The sequence below is a fragment of the Pseudomyrmex gracilis genome, unplaced genomic scaffold (genome assembly GCF_002006095.1).
Source record: "Pseudomyrmex gracilis isolate BER0280 unplaced genomic scaffold, ASM200609v1 scaffold_96, whole genome shotgun sequence".
Lineage (NCBI taxonomy): Eukaryota > Metazoa > Arthropoda > Insecta > Hymenoptera > Formicidae > Pseudomyrmex > Pseudomyrmex gracilis.
Window position 1 is genome coordinate 125811 of NW_018020680.1, and position 17349 is coordinate 143159.

Here is a 17349-nt window from a genome sequence, read left to right on the forward strand (position 1 = left end):
CCACGCGTGTGCATACCCAATGCAGACGGTCGATATTAACGATAAAGCGATCGTTGTGCGCCTTTGTTCGTTCGTTCATTCGGACAGTCAGATCTGCGCTCGTTAAGCCGCCGCGCAATATTGCGCTAATTCAATCGCGCGCAACGAAATTGTTTTGCAAAGCGAATTCAAGATTTTAGATTTCCCCCATTTATTCTCATTTATATGCACATTCGCTCTCTCTCTCTCTTTTTCTCTTCAATATTTCTCCACACTCGAATCAATCACCTTAAAGCCTATTTTATTTGTTCGAACTATCACGTATTTTTCTCAATCATTCTTTTATCTCAACAATTCATTCAACTTTGTTTTTTTTTTTTTTTTTCAAATTCTATTTGGTATATTTACCAATTTGTTTGTTTTTTTATCGATTAAAATTGATTTGCCACACTTGGCACATTTATATCTCCATTGCCGTTGATAATTTGCGAGAAAACTGTGGCGAACGTCACCGTTCGCGAGCGTGGAACTTCGTACGCGCGATAAGGAATGCGCTCACACGCGCGCTCTCGATCTCGCGCGTCGTGATTCATAAACCTGTCGGGCAATTATCGAGCGTGCTCCGTGACTAATTGATGGTCGTTGCCTCACAGGGGGGTCACAATCGTATATGTCTATCCGTTCGCGTCATCGTTTATTGCCGCTTGTTCGCCCATTAAATGAACGTACATTACAGCTCTCGCGCTATATATATATATATATATATATATATATACATACAATATATATGTATGTATATATACACGAGTGAAAATAAAGGGCACCGGGCCAGAGAACTCGGGAGAGCCCTCTTATGCCCAACCCACCTCCACTGTGTTTCTTCTAAGGGCTTCGGGGCGAGCCCTTGTTGTGCCGCGAACTCGATCCAAACTCGATCTCGATCGAGCCGCGATACAAAAAGCGAGAGACGAGAGAGGAGCTGGATTTCCGAGAGACCGCCTCGCCCGGCTTTCGAGATACCTCTTTCTTTCTTTTCCTCTCTTTTCTCCCCCTCGTCTTTCTCTCTCGGAGGGAGCAGCAGCTGGCAACGGGCGGTCGGCGAACCGGCTCGATCATTCGAAGGTGCAACGCGGGCGCATCGCGGAACGCGTCGCCGGCTTTAGCACGGCGCTGCAATCGACGAAGCAGTACGCCGCGTGCCGCCGAGCTGATAGCACGTTTTCATCGTCGTCGCCGTCGTCGTCGTCGTCGTCGTCGTGCGATCAGGTTGCTGTGTGGTCGTCGTCGATAGTTCATTCGAGTGCACCCGTCTGCGCATTATTGCTCGCGCATTTCGTTTACCGCGAATTTCCGATTGACGTGAGCGCCGCGTTTCACGCGCCGCGCCGTTTTCATCGGCAATCGCAATCGATCAGTGGCTCGCTCACGATATTTGAGTATTTGTAATATGAATTCGGCTACCGAGGAATAATCTGGTATTTTTACACAATATATTGTTTTGTTTAAATTATAAAAGAGAAAGAGGGGAAAAACTATGGTTTAAGCAGGAAATGTATCTTTTGGTGTAGAAACGAGATTCTATCTCGTCGAAAGAGACGGGCGATTATTTTACGTATTTTTTTATGCGCGCATAGTTATTTTACGTATCTTCTGCGTCTCTAACGATAAACGGAAATAAATATCGCAGGAATTTGGGGCGCACAAAGACAGGAATTCATCAAATTATGATCGGCGTTTCGGCGCAGCGCATGAATAAAATACCGGGTTGTAAATAAAACGGTTTTGCGTGTGTGCGATATACATATATATATATATATAAATATATATATATATATATACATATATATATATATATATATACATATATATATATATATATATCGCACAATTCCAAAAATAATTTGGAACGCGTTGAATGAGGCAAGAAAATGATCATTCCGTTGTCGCCCCGACGTATGCGCGCGCCAATTTTTTTTCGTCCGTTTCCGGTCCGGTCGGTGAGATCCGTGCGAAATTACATCGCACCCACCTTCGTTAATTGCGCCGAGGTCACCGGATTTCGAGCCGACAATCCGCCGCGCAGCCCGTGTAATTCCGGAGTAAAAAGCGGACACGAGGAAGAAATAAACGGGAAAAACTTAGAATTTATTATTGTTTTGATACCGCATTTTGCTTAATGCGTGTACGACATAGGAAAAAATTCTCAGAAAATTTCCTCGGTTTGCGAGAAACGTTTGTTTAGTGAAATTGGAATTGATTATCATTAAAAAAGCACAGCATTTATAACAGAGAGAATTATATAACAGAATTATATAATAGAACTGTATACATATATGTAAAGTATATATATATGTAAAGAGAGAGAAAGAGAATAAGAGTGGGCGAGAATGAATGAAAGAGAGAATTGTTTTATTGATGACAGGACAAAGGACATTGCAGAAATGAACATCATCTTTGTAAACTCCGCTGTCAAACTCGCACATATTGAATGTTCCTTTCCCCTCTTCTTCCCCGATTACTTTGTAATTTCTGAAATGGACGTTTGACTCATTTATTTATTGCTGACGCAGCATAATTGCCAAGGTAAGCGCGAAGTATTTAAATTACGGTGCGAGACAGTTTCTCGGTACCTAACGTAGACAACGGAAAAGACTTTGCACATATAGCCGCGTACGGTCTCGCTTAATTAAGCCAATAATTTATCTCACGTGATAAACTAGGTGAGTCTCGCTGCGCGCGCGCGCGCGCACGAGCGCAAAGCGTTTGTTTCTCGCGGAGACCCAGAATTCACGTTCGTCCTGCGCCAGATCTCGCAAGATCCGGACGAGAAGAGAGAGAGAGAGAGAGAGAGGGAGGATTAGGATCTCGTTCATACGTGAGCGAAAGGAATCCAGCGGAGATCCGCGGATTGACGAAGGTGAGCAGGTTACCTGCGAGAATTCCCCCGTTGTATTCACGATTCCCGGAGGGGAAGTTGGCTCGATTAATCATTTGGTCGCGGTTTGAAATTTCGCTCGCTCGATTGTGTGTGAGAATTATCGTCACGCGCGCGAAAGCAACTTCCGACCTGACGATATATATTTGCCTTTGTATTTACGTCACGTGTGGGTTTTCTCTCATTAAATGACGAATAAATTTATTAATGCTTCGTTCTTATAAAATTATCTTTCGATCGTACTTCGTCATAAATAAACATATTCTGAGAACGAATTAATTGACACATTTCGCGTATCATAATTTTTTGACCTAGACTATTTTTTATTATTCTTTATCTTCCAACTGCAATTATATATCTTTTTCTAAAAGAAAAATAATTAAGATATGCGGACGATTACTACTCGTAAAGAATGAATCAATACCTAATTTATCAATTGCAAAGTAATCGACGAAGCGTTAAATTAGAGAAGTAAAATTGTTTTAGAAAAAAATTAAACAATTTTGTTTTTTTTTATCCAGAGTCAACTCACGAACGAAGACATCGGAGAAATGAACAAACGCGTAACACAGCTTCATTGAGATTCGTTAAAGCAAAGTAATAATTACTCAATGGTCGACATCAGGAAATTCCGTGGATTACTTGCTTGCTGAGTCTTTTTTAAATCAGACAGAAAGTCCTCCCTCTCTCTCTCTATCTCTCTGTCTTTTTCTCTCTCTTTTCCCCTCTCTCTCTCTCTCTCTCTCTCTCTCTCTTTATTTAACTGTCATTCTCTCTATTTAACTGCTCTCAATTATTAGCGAAGTGCATACAATCGATTGATGTGCGGCTTCGCTTGTGCGCGAGATGTTTCATCGACTGCGAGTCTCGAGGAATTTCCTCAACTCCAGGAATCTCATCTATTCCAATCTGGAATTCATTTGTCCATCCGGCTGCTTGTTATCGTTATATCACTGAATATCACTTTGTTTTGATATTAGTTATGCATGATACGCGTATTCGAATTACATCCGTTGATTATACTCTAAATTGCACAGTTCGCGCTTCAATTATAAATCTATTAACAAGTCGTTCTCTTTGTCGACAGATGAAACAAAATTTATCGAGTCTGTATATCAAATAAAAACTCGGAGAATTCGGGTGAGTTGAGTATCTTAAAACTTTGAGTGAAGTGAAGACGATAAAAAAAAAAAAAAAAAAAGTAGTGTTGCGTAAGATCTCGCAAGATGTAAAATTAGTGTTCGCCGCTGTGTTTCACGAAGCCGTTGGGACAAACGAACGTGTAAGTGAAACACGAGATTCGCGGGGGCTTCGTCGCGGACAGTGAGATGAGTGAGAAAAGTGCATTATCGTCTGCGAAGAACCGAGAAAGAGTGAGTGGAAGTACCTTTTGGAGACACAGCTGGCATTGTTCCGCCTATTTGTCAAAAGAATCGTCTCTCGCAAAACTCGGTAACCCGGCTCGCAGTTGGGAAAACATGGCGCGAGCTAAGACTGACAAGTAAGAGACTGTATATTCGATGCCACTCGCTTTGATTAAAGTAGAAAATACAGAGCATTCGCCGCAATTAGTCGACGAAAATATTTAAGTTAGCAAAGCTCTTTTGTAGTAATAACACTTCATGTTCTTTACCGCACGTATGTACATGTGTGTGTGTGTGTGTGTGTGTGAAACTCTCTTGTTTTTTAGTGAAGTGCAATTAAAAGTTTTGTAATTATAAATTTTCACTATTAATTTTAATCGCTATTTGATAGCGTTCTTCATTTTCTATATAATTTTGTAGAAATAACTTGTTGGCTTTATCATAAATATTTCCAATGTTTTATTGCCAATGTATTAAAAGTAACTTTATATTAGATTGTAAAGTTTTGAGTTTGATTGTAAACAATATTAAAAGATACACTCGAAATTTCCGTTATACCAATTAAAACGTAATTTTTAATTGATGTTTGGATTTATTTAATATTGTGTGTTTCACATTATTTAATAAATAAGTTTCATATTATTTAATAAATTTCACAGCCGTGAGCTTCAATAGAATCCGTGTACACGAACACGTTATATATGTGTATATATATATATATGTATGTATATATGTTTATATGTTACACAAGCGTATATGATACAACGTTTTTATTTTTACACACTGCTCTATTTCTTTCATATCTCGTTCCGTTGGGAATATTCAATCGATCTGATGTCAATTTTTAATTTAGTACCCGCCAATCAATATTACGACTCCGCTTGTATCAATACGACTCGCTGGGTTTCTTTTTTCCGATACACGATACATTTTCTCAAACCTGTCAGATGATATCTTTTCGCAATTGCCTTCGCGTTGTCGAGTAAATTCACACAGCCGCGCTTGATATATCTCGGTTTATTATACGAAATATCATCTCCAGAAATAATATCTCGATCTTCTAATATAAACCCCACTGATATTTTATTCTGTATGCTTTTGTCGACATCAGACGAATGTTTTTTAATTTTCATTAATTGATCGGTACCCGCCTGTCGCGTCGTCGCGTTTTTGTAGATTCAAAGTGAATTTCGGCCAGCCTTTTCAAAGCGAACGCATCGCGTTAATTGCGCGATCCGATCGCTCGGTGAAAAACAAAAAAAAAAAAGAAAAAACGAAAACGTACACATACATCGCAATTATGCCGTGCCTCTGTGAATGCACGGGACACCCGTAACGGCGGCACACGGTTGTATCGCGCGCGGGCGCAAAGCAGCATTTAGCATCGAAATGACATTTTCTGAAGGATATGAGGGCGAGAGTGTGAGAGAGTCAGCTATTTAATATTACGCTGTGAACGAAACGAATACTTGGTGTTTGCGACGTTGAATACACGAGAGGCGAGAGCTATCGATCGGGGAACAAAAATACACGCGAATCGCGCGGCAATCGCGAGCACTCGCGATTCGTGCCGAGCCGATCGTTTCAGCAACGCCGCGTGATTGCGGTCTCCGCGTGACGAAGAACTTCTTCTTCTTCAAGAATACGACGAACCGTTGAGCGAGAGAGAGAGAGAGAGAATCCCGAGAGAAACTTTTTCCACAAAGTAAACGAAAGATAAACGAAAATCCGTATAATTTACGCAGTAATTCCGTCACAAGATTACGCTTTGCAATTCGAATGCTTTCGAATCCAAGCGCGCCGCGCGATAAGCTGTCTTTCCGGAAGCTCAAAATAATCCTACGATGTTACCCGCATTTTCTATGTAGCATTTTCTATATATCTTAAGATAGTTATAATGTAATTTGTGTAAATATATTGAAACAGGTGAGAGAAAACAAGTCACGATGTAATAACATCGATAAAAATATTTCGGCACAAAAAAGTCTTTTTTTTTTTTTTAATAAATCATTCATAAAGAAATTTTACAGTGAGTTCCACTATTGTGCGATCTGCTTCTTCATTCGGTCTTCTAATTTCAAGAATATACATATCTCTTTTAAAAATTTGAGATACGCCCGTGTCACGAAGGGCTTGTGTCTCGAGAGACAACGCGAGAAAGAGAGAGAGAGAGAGAGAGAGAGAGAGAGAGAGAGAGAGAGAAAGAGAGAAAACTCGTGTGTCCAAGGCAGGTTCTTCCAGGACCAGTTTTTCTCGGCGCTGATGGCGCGCGGTTGGGTTTCTTCGTCTTCCTCGCTTAGGTCGTGCCGCGGACAATGAACAGCACGGATAACAGCCTCCCGGGTGCCATGTCTCGTCGATATCTCGGAGTCGCGTATTTCCGATCTAACTCCAATATTGTGGTAAAAAAAAGTGTTTTTTTTTCTCGTGCCGCGTTTTAACTTCTCGCGACGTCGAATGCGAATTATTCAACGAGAACTCGAGAACTCTCCTCCCAGCCCCTGTCCCACTTCTACGATGTTGCCATATTCCTTCGACCTCAGAATTCGTTAGGCTCCTCTTCATTTCCGGAGCCTCGAACTGTGCGCCAGATTGCACTTCTCATGATGAAGTGCCGTGACGCTCCGGAAAAAGGGCTCCATAAAGAAGATCCGCTTTTGCGAGTAACATTTTTAAGCGAAGTTCCGCCTTCGTAAGAGAAAAGATAACTTTTTTAAAACAATTGGAACAAGTTTTCTACGGGAGAGACTCGCTTTCTTACTACGTTTACAATAGCCGCGCGTTATTTGTATTATCCTGCAAGAGACTCGCATTGAATAATATAGTATACGGCATAATATACCATTTAAGCGTGACTGTTTTTTTCTTTACGTCGTACGAGACAAAGAATAGGTTTTAGAAAAAAAATTTCTCTTACTTTTTTGCTTCAAATATTTAAGTCCTTTTTTTTTATTTTACTGATTTTGTGTAAAAATAAATTGTCTCGTGTGTGTTGTATCTCGTGAAAGATGTAACCACTGGGTGAGTCTTTCTTCTGTTTGTTTTTTCTTAAGAAAAGAAATTAATTTTTATTTCTACTTGCAAAAATCAAAGGTGTGTTTCTCAATTTTGAATAGATGTCTTACATACATTTTTTTTTCCTCGCATTGAATCGCATTTCTATGTGATTATAAGGGACACCGTGAAAGAAAAGCAGCGGAAGAAGAAGAAGCGCACCAGCGCGTTAGTTATTGCGAGCGTGTGTGCACGTATGTGGTCCGAAGTTTCACCTTCGCGCGAAACACGAAACTGGTGGGGACTAACCACATCCTTCCCATGGTGGTCGGTGACCATTCACTGTCTCTCGCCGTCGTCACGCACGACATACACACGCCGCTAGACACGTATATCCGGCTCGTTCTAATGCACAACGTGGGTACGTCCCCCCTGTTCTCGATAACCCCGAGACATCTCGTGATAAGACACAATGACAACATAACGAAGATGTCAACCGAGTCCGTTGTGAAACTTTGATTTACGAAATCAATGATTATTTCGGAACCGATGAATTATTTGTTGATACAGATAAGTTCATTCTTTTATATGTAAATAAATGTATATAATATTTTTTTTATCTCTCTTTCTAGAGAGGTACGGTATTTAAAATAACATACACAAACAAATTTTATTCTAATCAAAATTTCTCGATTTATTCAAGATTATTGAAGATATACATAAATAACATACACATTTGCGTAAAGATATATATAAATAACATACAATTTTTGTAAAATGTTTAAACTTATAAAACGGCTTAAATCCGGAATAAAAAATATTAATATAAAAAAGATATTACAATTACAAGATTAAAGTGTAATTTTGTGTGTTATATATACATATATATACACTTTAAATAGAAAAAATATATAATTAATATATATATATATATTTAATTAAAATATTATTTGTAATTTTTTCTCTCGGTATAGTTATTTCTTCCTGAAGAACCTTTGAACTGTCAGTACGGATTAAAATGAAAACCGAAAGCAAAAGAAGAGAAACCGGACGGCCACTCCCGTTTCGCTTCCGGTAATTGTCAGTAATTGCTATCCGAATGCAGTCAAAGGGGTAAATAAGGGGACGAACGGGGTGGAACGTTAAACTTCCGAAGAGGAATCGTGACCGAATTGTATGCGCGGCCATAGTGGAGCCGTATATCCGTAACACAGTGGCACAGCTTCACGCGAAGAATTTTACAAGAACCCTCGAAACTCGAGGGGATGGTCCTTGTTGCGTTCTCTTCTCGCCTCTCCTCTTCTCTTCCAAAGAAGAATCTCCTTTCTCTGATAGATCGGGGGCGATTGTTAAAAGACTTTGTCACCCTCGATCATTCTTCGAAACTCCGACGCTCGTTTTCCGAGAGGGCACGGCACACAGAGGGAAAATTATCGTCTCTCGCGCAAGTTTCTGGGAAACTTAATAAAGATTTATGACGAGAATTTAATAAGCACCTCGTTGCGTCGTCGTCGTCGTCGTCGACTACACGTACACACCGTGACGATATTTGCGCCGACAATTTGCAGCTAAGTACCCGCCGAAGAGGTGGTGCTTAAAGTGCGCGCAGCGCTAATCTATATTCATGCTGTGTCATTGACATGCACGCAATAGGGCAAAGAATTGACATTAACTGGACGAGGAACTTATTGCAAACTTGAGAAACTGTATATTACTTAGCAAAGAATTTCATATCGTTTGATGAGCAGTTTCCACTTATGTGAGCTCGAAAGCGAATTGCTCGAGCGTGCTCGAGAGCTCTTCTCTCTTTGTTTTTAATTGTGTTAAGTCTTTAACTTTTTAGATCTTTATTTTATCACACGATAAAAATTAATTTTGATCTTATTAAATATATATATATATATATAATAATCTTTTAATCTTTCTTTCATAATAATCTTTTTTTCCATTCAAAATTATATTTTTAAATATTAAATATATAATTCCAAATGTATATAAATACATTCCGCTCTTATATATCTTATAATTAGATGAAAAATCATATATTTTTATGATATTTTAGTCAAAATCAATCAACAAAATCATTCACTCTTATATATCTTATAATTATATAAAAAATCATATATTGTTATGATATTTTAGTCAACAAAAATGATTTCTGAGTTCGAAGAATCTGCGAAATAAGCTGATTGATTAAAATATTAAAAAAAAAAAAAAACATATGTTGCTAATTTGTGTCACAAAGGAGATGAGCCAAATTGAGCAGCATGTATACAAAAAACTTTTTCAGCGCGAGAAATTCCAATTCGGTTTATTAAAAGTTTCTGTCGCAAGCTGCGAGCGAATTCGCTATTGTTCCTCCGCAAGGGCGTATCGTCGTATCGCCCACGCGCATTATCACGCAGTCGTCGCGCTACGTTGAGATGTAGATAATATCGTTACCGGAAGCCACACAAGAATCCTACGAGATTCCTGGTACACCACCAAGAATTCGCAGTTTTCCCCCTTTTTTCTGCTTTCTCTTTCGACGCGCAATTGTTGCGCGGTGATAAAATTTACGTCGATATCATCATCGACAATCTAATTTTCCTTTTTTCGCGGAAGACGACACCGGATTTCTAAAATCTTGTTGCTTTCTCCGGGTAAACGCGATTTATATATGTGTCGCGAAAATAAAATTTTAGCATACTTACTTTGAATCCACGCGATCGAAAAAAAAAAAACTATCACGACGAATATTTTTTGAGCAAACTGTAGGGGACGTGCAGTAACGAACGTTCGTGAGACGAACGTAAAAATAAAACGTTGATTATTTAAAATCCGTTAACGAAGCACATCGCTGACGAGACGTCGGCACTGTGTGTTTACAGTACCCCGTTCGAAGAACGTTTTCGCCCACGTAGATTTGCGATCGGCGTCAGTTACAACGGTTCTCTCTCTTTCTCTCTCTCTCTCCCTCCCTCTTTTTCTCTTTTTTTCTCTCTATTGTCCCTCGTTTGGCAATTAACGCAGTGCTAACAAATCCGCATCCGAATTCAGGCTCCCGAACCAGAAGCGCGTATGTTTCGTCAGATCAAAGAACATTTCCCTTCATTTGCACACGTCATACAATTCGAAAAGATTAACTAGAGACCGAATTGGTCGCCGAATAGAAGTCGCAGGGATTTTTCGTAACCATTGAAAATATTAATTATATTAAAAATTTTTTGTAATTATAATTTTAACATCGCAATATTCTCCGCGCTTATTTCTCTTTGAATCGAAAATACCTATTGATCAGAAAAGCGCGTTTAAACGTAAAAAAAAGTTTATTAAATTCATAAATCGATTTCCCCGAATGGGAACGTACTTAGCGTCAATTCAAAGAATGAAATTTTCATTCATTTGAGTTTCCGCACGATCCGATTCATTTTTCTCTTTTTATCTATTCATTTTTATCTATTCATTTCTTGCGTAAATGAAAACGATCGTATTTTGCACGTTTCGCGAATGCGCGACCGAATGAACGATATCGCGAGGACGTTTTCACGTGGAAATTAAGATCGTCGAACGTTCTTTCGCGGAATTCTTAGACCCGACGTCGTTAAAGTTAAACGACGCCGACGGCAGCATTCCTGGCGCTTATATTGCCACCACAAGTCTTCCTCCAGCAATCGCGTTTTAAGACATGCGGTGGGAAGAACGCGCCGCAATCAGACCGCGTATAATTATACCGCTTTGTGTTCGCTAATATTGTCCGATTGCTGCTCTACTCTTTCCGCGTGAAAAAGGTGTGTCTCTGTCAGACGTACCCTCCTCGCGAATACCGGCGAAAGGAAAAGTGAATTTGTCCTAGTCCGTCGTAACCTTTGCGCCTAGTTGTGCTCCTTGATTTTCATAGACAATATTTCTCAATCGGAATCTAATTCGATTTCTTGTGAAAAGATTGCGGTGAGATATCGGAAGTTGAAGCGAATTCCGTGCACGAAATTGCCTTGTAAATAATTTTTTAATCAAATAAGTTATTTACTTATTTGATTAAAAAAACGTTGAAAAAAAAACAAACTGTACTTCTAATAATTCGGATGTTTTATTTTGAGTCAAACATTGCAAATAAAAAATATATTTAATGTATGATAATTCAAAGTTTTAGTCTCATATAATTTTAATTTCTAATTAACTCTTTGACAATCGAATAAAACTTGTGTTTTTGACATGCGTTTATTAAAGAGCAGTTTTCTCTCTGTTAACAGAGTAATCAAATGTTTTTTTTTTTTTTATCAAAAGCAGTTTGCGAGAAAAATTAAATACTTTGTGTTTCCCTGACGTGCTTCCGTCTGGCGAAAACAAAAAAAAGGCACGTATCTTTCTATTTGTCCGAGAGAAATAGGTTTCCGATCGTGTTTATTAGCGTTCATAAAATCTTTACGGTTAATTGAAGCACGCTTCGGAACACAGCGGCGTTCGCGTCACGCTGATAGGAAGGAAATTATACATTGTGGCGCTAGAAACTTTTAGATTTCGAGACACGACCCCGTTCTAGCGCGTTGCTATCGCGAGTTCGTTCACACGAAATCGCGAAGTATGCTGTCTAATTAAAACAGAGTCGCAAATTAGACATAAGCGCGCAGAGTTGTTGCTCGCGCGGCTCTCTGCGGCAATTAATTCTATATTAATTAATCGCAAAGTCTCTCTCGCTCTGGTTGCATCGTCGTATGTATACGATTGTTTGATATGCTTTACCGCGAACGCGATATACATATGTGTATTGTATGTATATATACAATACGTATGTATATATCAATATCGACGCTTCGTTTCGTAATCGATCTGTCCGTTTATATCTCTATCGACGTGGGTATAATACACAAAGCCCGACGTGGGCGCGTCGATCAATTCCGTCTTTCAAATTTTTGACACGTTTAATTTGCAAGCACCTTTCTCTGCCTTTTAGCCGATGTCGCGTAGAGAAAAATTACGATTGTTTCTCGGATTATTTATTTGCTATTTATTTATTTCAGATTTTATTTAGTTTTTTTTTTTAGAATACTATTGAGGAAACACGAGATGTGTCTTGTTACCCCTCGGAACGGTTATTTCTTTAAGAGAATATTTCTATTTACCGATTACACGTACACACACGCACTCGTTTCAATTAAGATATTATCTTAAAATACCGAGAAAAAAGAAGAGCCACGAATAGAGTAGATCTATATTCGGTAGCAAGCATATTATTTCTTCGTTAAGTAAATCCCTTACGAGGAGCGATTGATAAGTATTCGAAGCAGCAAAAAGAGGCGAACAATTTATCGAGTTGAAAATAAATTTATCGGATTAAAAATCTTTATTTTTCTCATTGTAGTTTATAAACCTTGATACTTATATAGATACTACAGTCGCTATATAAAGTCGTCTTTTCGAGTACTTATCAATCATCTCTTGTATCTATCGAGTGGCTTCAACAATGCACAATTATCGGTCCAATTATTTCCGACAGAAAGAATCGCCGAATCGTACTCTTGATCGTACTCTTGTCGATCGCGTCTCGTTATCAGATATTTATCGAAGTGGCGCTTTACGCAAAAAAAAAAAAAAAAAAAGGCTTTTTATTGAGACTCACGCGAACGTACGTACTTATTATATCCGTTCCGATAACGCAGCGGCTGGAAAGTAATTACATTAAGTGCGGTGGCTGCTTAATAACGCACGTCTCTGACCGGTCTCTCCCGCTAACGACAGTTGGTAAGTTTGTGCTAGAGTCAATCCGTCGTGCTATCAACTAATCGGCGGTAACGTGACTCGAGATATCGATTTTCTTTCAGAATTTCAAGCGATCCTCAATTTTCGCGCTGAGCTTCGAATGTTGACGCGCGCGCGTCTCTCTCAACGCAATTGTCGCGAGAATAAAAAGATATTCTCATATTCTTTTGTCTCTTTTAAACACAAATACAGTAGAAATCCAGTAATTTCGAGCACACATGGGACTGATTCTTCCTAGAATTCGAAATTTATTATTTTCTTCCCTTTTCATTTTTTCCCTTTCCACCGACCAACTGATAGCAAGAGACAAAAGATAGACAGTCATCGTGTTTCTCTCTTTGTTATCTGCGCATCTGCGATCTTCTGCGAGTTGCGCAGTCACTCTCAAGAATATCGGGGAATATCATGAATAGTGGAAGAAACTATTGGCCCGCCTATCAAGGAGAAGTCGAAAAATTGCAGTGTTCGAAATTACCGGAGTTACATGTAATTATCGTACAATTAGCTATTTTTATAAAATATATCAAATTAATGTTAAACCGGTGTGAGAAAATGTTTGTTGAAATTTAATCGATAATCTCTTGTTCAAACAAATGTTTTTACTGATAAAAAAAACGATCCGTCTGGAAGAGATAACTTCAATTGAAGTTTTTCGACAGCAATGTGTGTTTACATTTAGACTCTGAATTTCTTCCGAGAAATTTAAACTAAACATTTCATTTGATTGCCGCGCGGCATCATTTCTTTAATGCGGTGATAAGATGACCATATTAGGGTCCGGTGAAATCGATACGACCAAAGTTGTCTCGAGTATTTGAGAGAAACTCTGTAATTGAGAAATCATATTTGCGCGACGTGCTAGTTAACGATAATTGATTACGATATTATATATATCTGCCACTGCCACAACTACTGCAATTTTCGTTGCGCAATTTTTCTTTGCGCGTTTCTATCAAAGAGCAGTGTCAACAAATTGCACTAAATCGTTGTTTGCGTCTGTTGTATATGTACATACGTGGGCGCTGCACAATCTTTGATCTCACTTTATTTTTTATCGGTACGCGTGGTTTGCTTTTTATTTTAAGATTCGCGACACGCTATATATGTATTTATATTCTCTTTACCCTCTTTTTCTCCCGACTTTCTAAAACTTCTTAACGCATTAGCGAATATAATATGAATAACGAATAATGAAAAGTGGCGTTTATAATGCGATACAATGCCTCGACGGGAAATTTGCTGCGGAATAACGCGGAGGGCGTCAATCTCGTGGAATTCCGCGGATTTTCTCGCGGAAATGCGCTTTATATATATATATAGAATTCTGAGGCCAAGATAGAGAACGTCGAAATCGAACAATCTAACCGCAATTACGCTCCAATTTGAATCAAATTGTCTCGATTGAAAGCGGGGTTCCTCCCTCTCTCGTCTTTGAGTCTCTCTCCTTTCATCTCGCGAAATTTCTATGCACTTTGCCAATTTAGCTTCCTCTCTTTACCCCCCTCTTCCATTTCCTCCTTCTCTGATAATATGTTTATTTCGTTTCTATACATAAAGTGTTTCAATGTACATATTACGGAAATGTTTGCGCGCGCGCTTCGAATTCGACAAATTTAACGTCGTTAGTGTCCACTTTATTTAACTCCGCTTGATTTACATCGAAGTGTGTGTATTTTAAATCAAGAGAGTCGCTTGTTAAAAACAAATTATATCTTTGTTTTTTGAAATACACAACTTTGCCGCAAGTTTGCGCGAAGCGTTTCTTTGCAATAACAAAGTTAGCAGAGACGTTCTATCGTTTATGCAATCGTGTATCCGAATGCCTCAGCAGGCAAACTTTGAAAACGTTTGTGTGTATGCAATTAATGCACTGGGGGAGGAGGAGGTAATCGCGCAAAAACGAGCGTGTGCAATTCAGCTGTGCGTCGTATCGACAGGATAATCATATTATCCCGCGGCGAAAACGTCAGTTACCTACGAGATTATGACGGCCTGTAATTTCGCGCGCACATCCGGACAAGTGCACGTGAATATGTGCGCGGCAATATGTGTGCGTTGCGTTTCTCTCTCTCGTGTGCGCAACAACAAATCGCGTTCGATCGTGTAACAACGATGTTTGCTCCCTGAAATTCTTCAAAAAAATGTTTTTTTCTCTGAAGACTGAAAAATGCGATTGTTCCTGACCAAGTGACAAACATTTTTTATATAAATTTTTTTTTTTATAAATCTGATGTAAATTAATGTGTGTAACTTTTAAGAGTTTATAAGTTTTCAACACACACATTTAAATCGATGGTAAACACGAAAATGTAAATAAATGCAATTTTTTTTAGTTTTTTTAATTTTATATTCAATATTATAGTTTTGTGAATAAATTGAATGTAGAGCAAAACCCTCGCTGTCTGCGAGAAGTTTATCTCGTACGCACACATCGCGTACAAGATGTACGTAACAAAGCAGAAGTTAGTCGAATATCAAGATCCGCATGTAACGTGCCGTGCAAATGCGCTTCCTGATAACGTGGACGGTGCCATTTCCCTCTTACGACGAATTAACTATGCAAATGCGATTCGTAGTGTACACGGCCAGTCAACGCACTCTCGCTACTCCAAAGTCGTCGGGTTGTGCGAACGCACGCGATCGCGCGTGGGACGCATTTGTGTGTGACGCATGAAGATTAATGTACGTACGTACGCCCGATCATTGCGCGATGCCAAATAAAAGCGCGGAGAAGAAGTATCTCTCTCGGAAAAATATCTCTCGAGAGGAGAGATATAGGGGGTGCAGGGATTCTGTGTGTGTGTGTGCGAATCCGAAGAATTCAAAATAACAATAACAAATCGAGAGAAAGAGAAAGAATACGAGAATTTTCTTTGAAAACAAAATTCTCCAATCTCGTAGAAACTCGCGGAAAAGTTTTAATAATTGAAGAATCAAAAGACTTGTCAATAAATTTAACGATCTTGTTGTCCTCCCGACCGATTGGACGTAGATAATCCGGAAATTACACAACGCGCAAAACCCACACAACGTGTTCGGGTTAATTGGAAAGTTTATAAATAGAAGATATGTGTCCTTCGCAAAAGTAACACGATATATGAGGATATCACGCTTGACAATCGCGCGTTTACATTTGTATATTTTTGCTCGTTTTATATATTATCCGATACCGAACAAGATAGTATCGATTCCTGCTTCCTGACAAGGTCGCCGACCCTCCTTGACCGTTATGGCGGCCGTTCAGTATCGATTTCTGTTGCTGCTCCACTTGCATCGTGTGAATTATGAAAGTTGTCGTAGGCCATGAATCGAGCACGCCATTAAGCTTTTCGCAAACGTTTTCTCTCGGTAATCGCGATGTCTATTTGCATTAAACAGGTGACCTGCACCGACATACGTGCGCGCGCGTGCGCGTCTCTCTTTCTTCATAAAAGGAATTTTTAATTTAAATCGCCGTTTCCTCGAATTTTTAAAAATTGTTCAGAACTCGTTGAGGAAGGTAACAATTTCTGAGGAATGTTACCTTTTTATTTTTCGTAAATTTTCAATTCGGAGAGAACTTTCTTAATCTTCCGAACGCTTTTTCGAGAGAGATAAAACAGATTTTCCAATATCTTCTTGGCGAACTTTATGACTTTCTGACGCAATAGTTAGCTTGAACACACATTGTAACACATCAAAATGGGAGGGGAAGTCGAGCGCCGGTAACGCGATAAGCGTTGTGCATGCTAAGAGCTAAAAATAGAAAGGTCAAGCTTTTCTATTCTGAAACATTGTTGTACACTTTTGAACAGCCACACGTAATGATATGATTGAAGACGACGATAATAAGAGCAGAGCGAGTTCGCGCTTATATAAGTGCGCGAATATATCGAATTATTCGCCGCCTCGCTCAAAGAAGATGGCATATATATATATATATATACGTACACACATTTTGCCACGTTCGAATCTTCAAAACATCCAGAGTAATAAAGTTCGACTCTCTGAAAAGGCATTCGTTCCTATATTCGTGCCGAGAATCGAGCAGAAAACCCTTTCAGGCCGGCAGATGTTCGCCGAGATCAAGTGAATTCAAGGGATGCGAGTCGATCGGATCGCCGCGAAATAATAACAGGAAAAAAGATAAAAAGAACAAAAGTCCTTAAGGACAGCTCGGGTGAAGGAACCGGCGCAGGACTTGCATCGACCAGCAGATGTGCTTTTGCCGCGCGGCCACGCGACAGCTGCCGGACATGCTCGGGCGTTTCCGATATCGTAAGATGAACTAAAAAAAAAAAAAAAAAAAAAAAAAAAAAAAAAAAAAAAATGGATAAGAAAAGTATAAGTAGAAAACAT

General features: G+C 39.1%; 1 protein-coding gene across 4 annotated transcripts in view; it reads left to right on the forward strand.

Moving 5' to 3' along the window:
* Positions 1–1186: 1186 nt before the first annotated feature.
* The window catches only part of LOC109855726 (spermatogenesis-associated protein 13), a 51961-nt gene continuing 35798 nt past the window's right edge, over positions 1187–17349 (forward strand). For 3 of the 4 annotated variants that reach the window (XM_020430264.1, XM_020430266.1, XM_020430267.1), the window contains exons 1-2: positions 1187–1454; positions 4002–4415. In XM_020430264.1, coding sequence (XP_020285853.1) covers positions 4243–4415 — 173 coding nt within the window. In that variant the 5' untranslated portion in view covers positions 1187–1454; positions 4002–4242. Of the gene's footprint in view, positions 1455–2401; positions 2563–4001; positions 4416–17349 lie in introns of all 4 variants that reach the window. The other variant, XM_020430265.1, reaches the window with a different exon arrangement.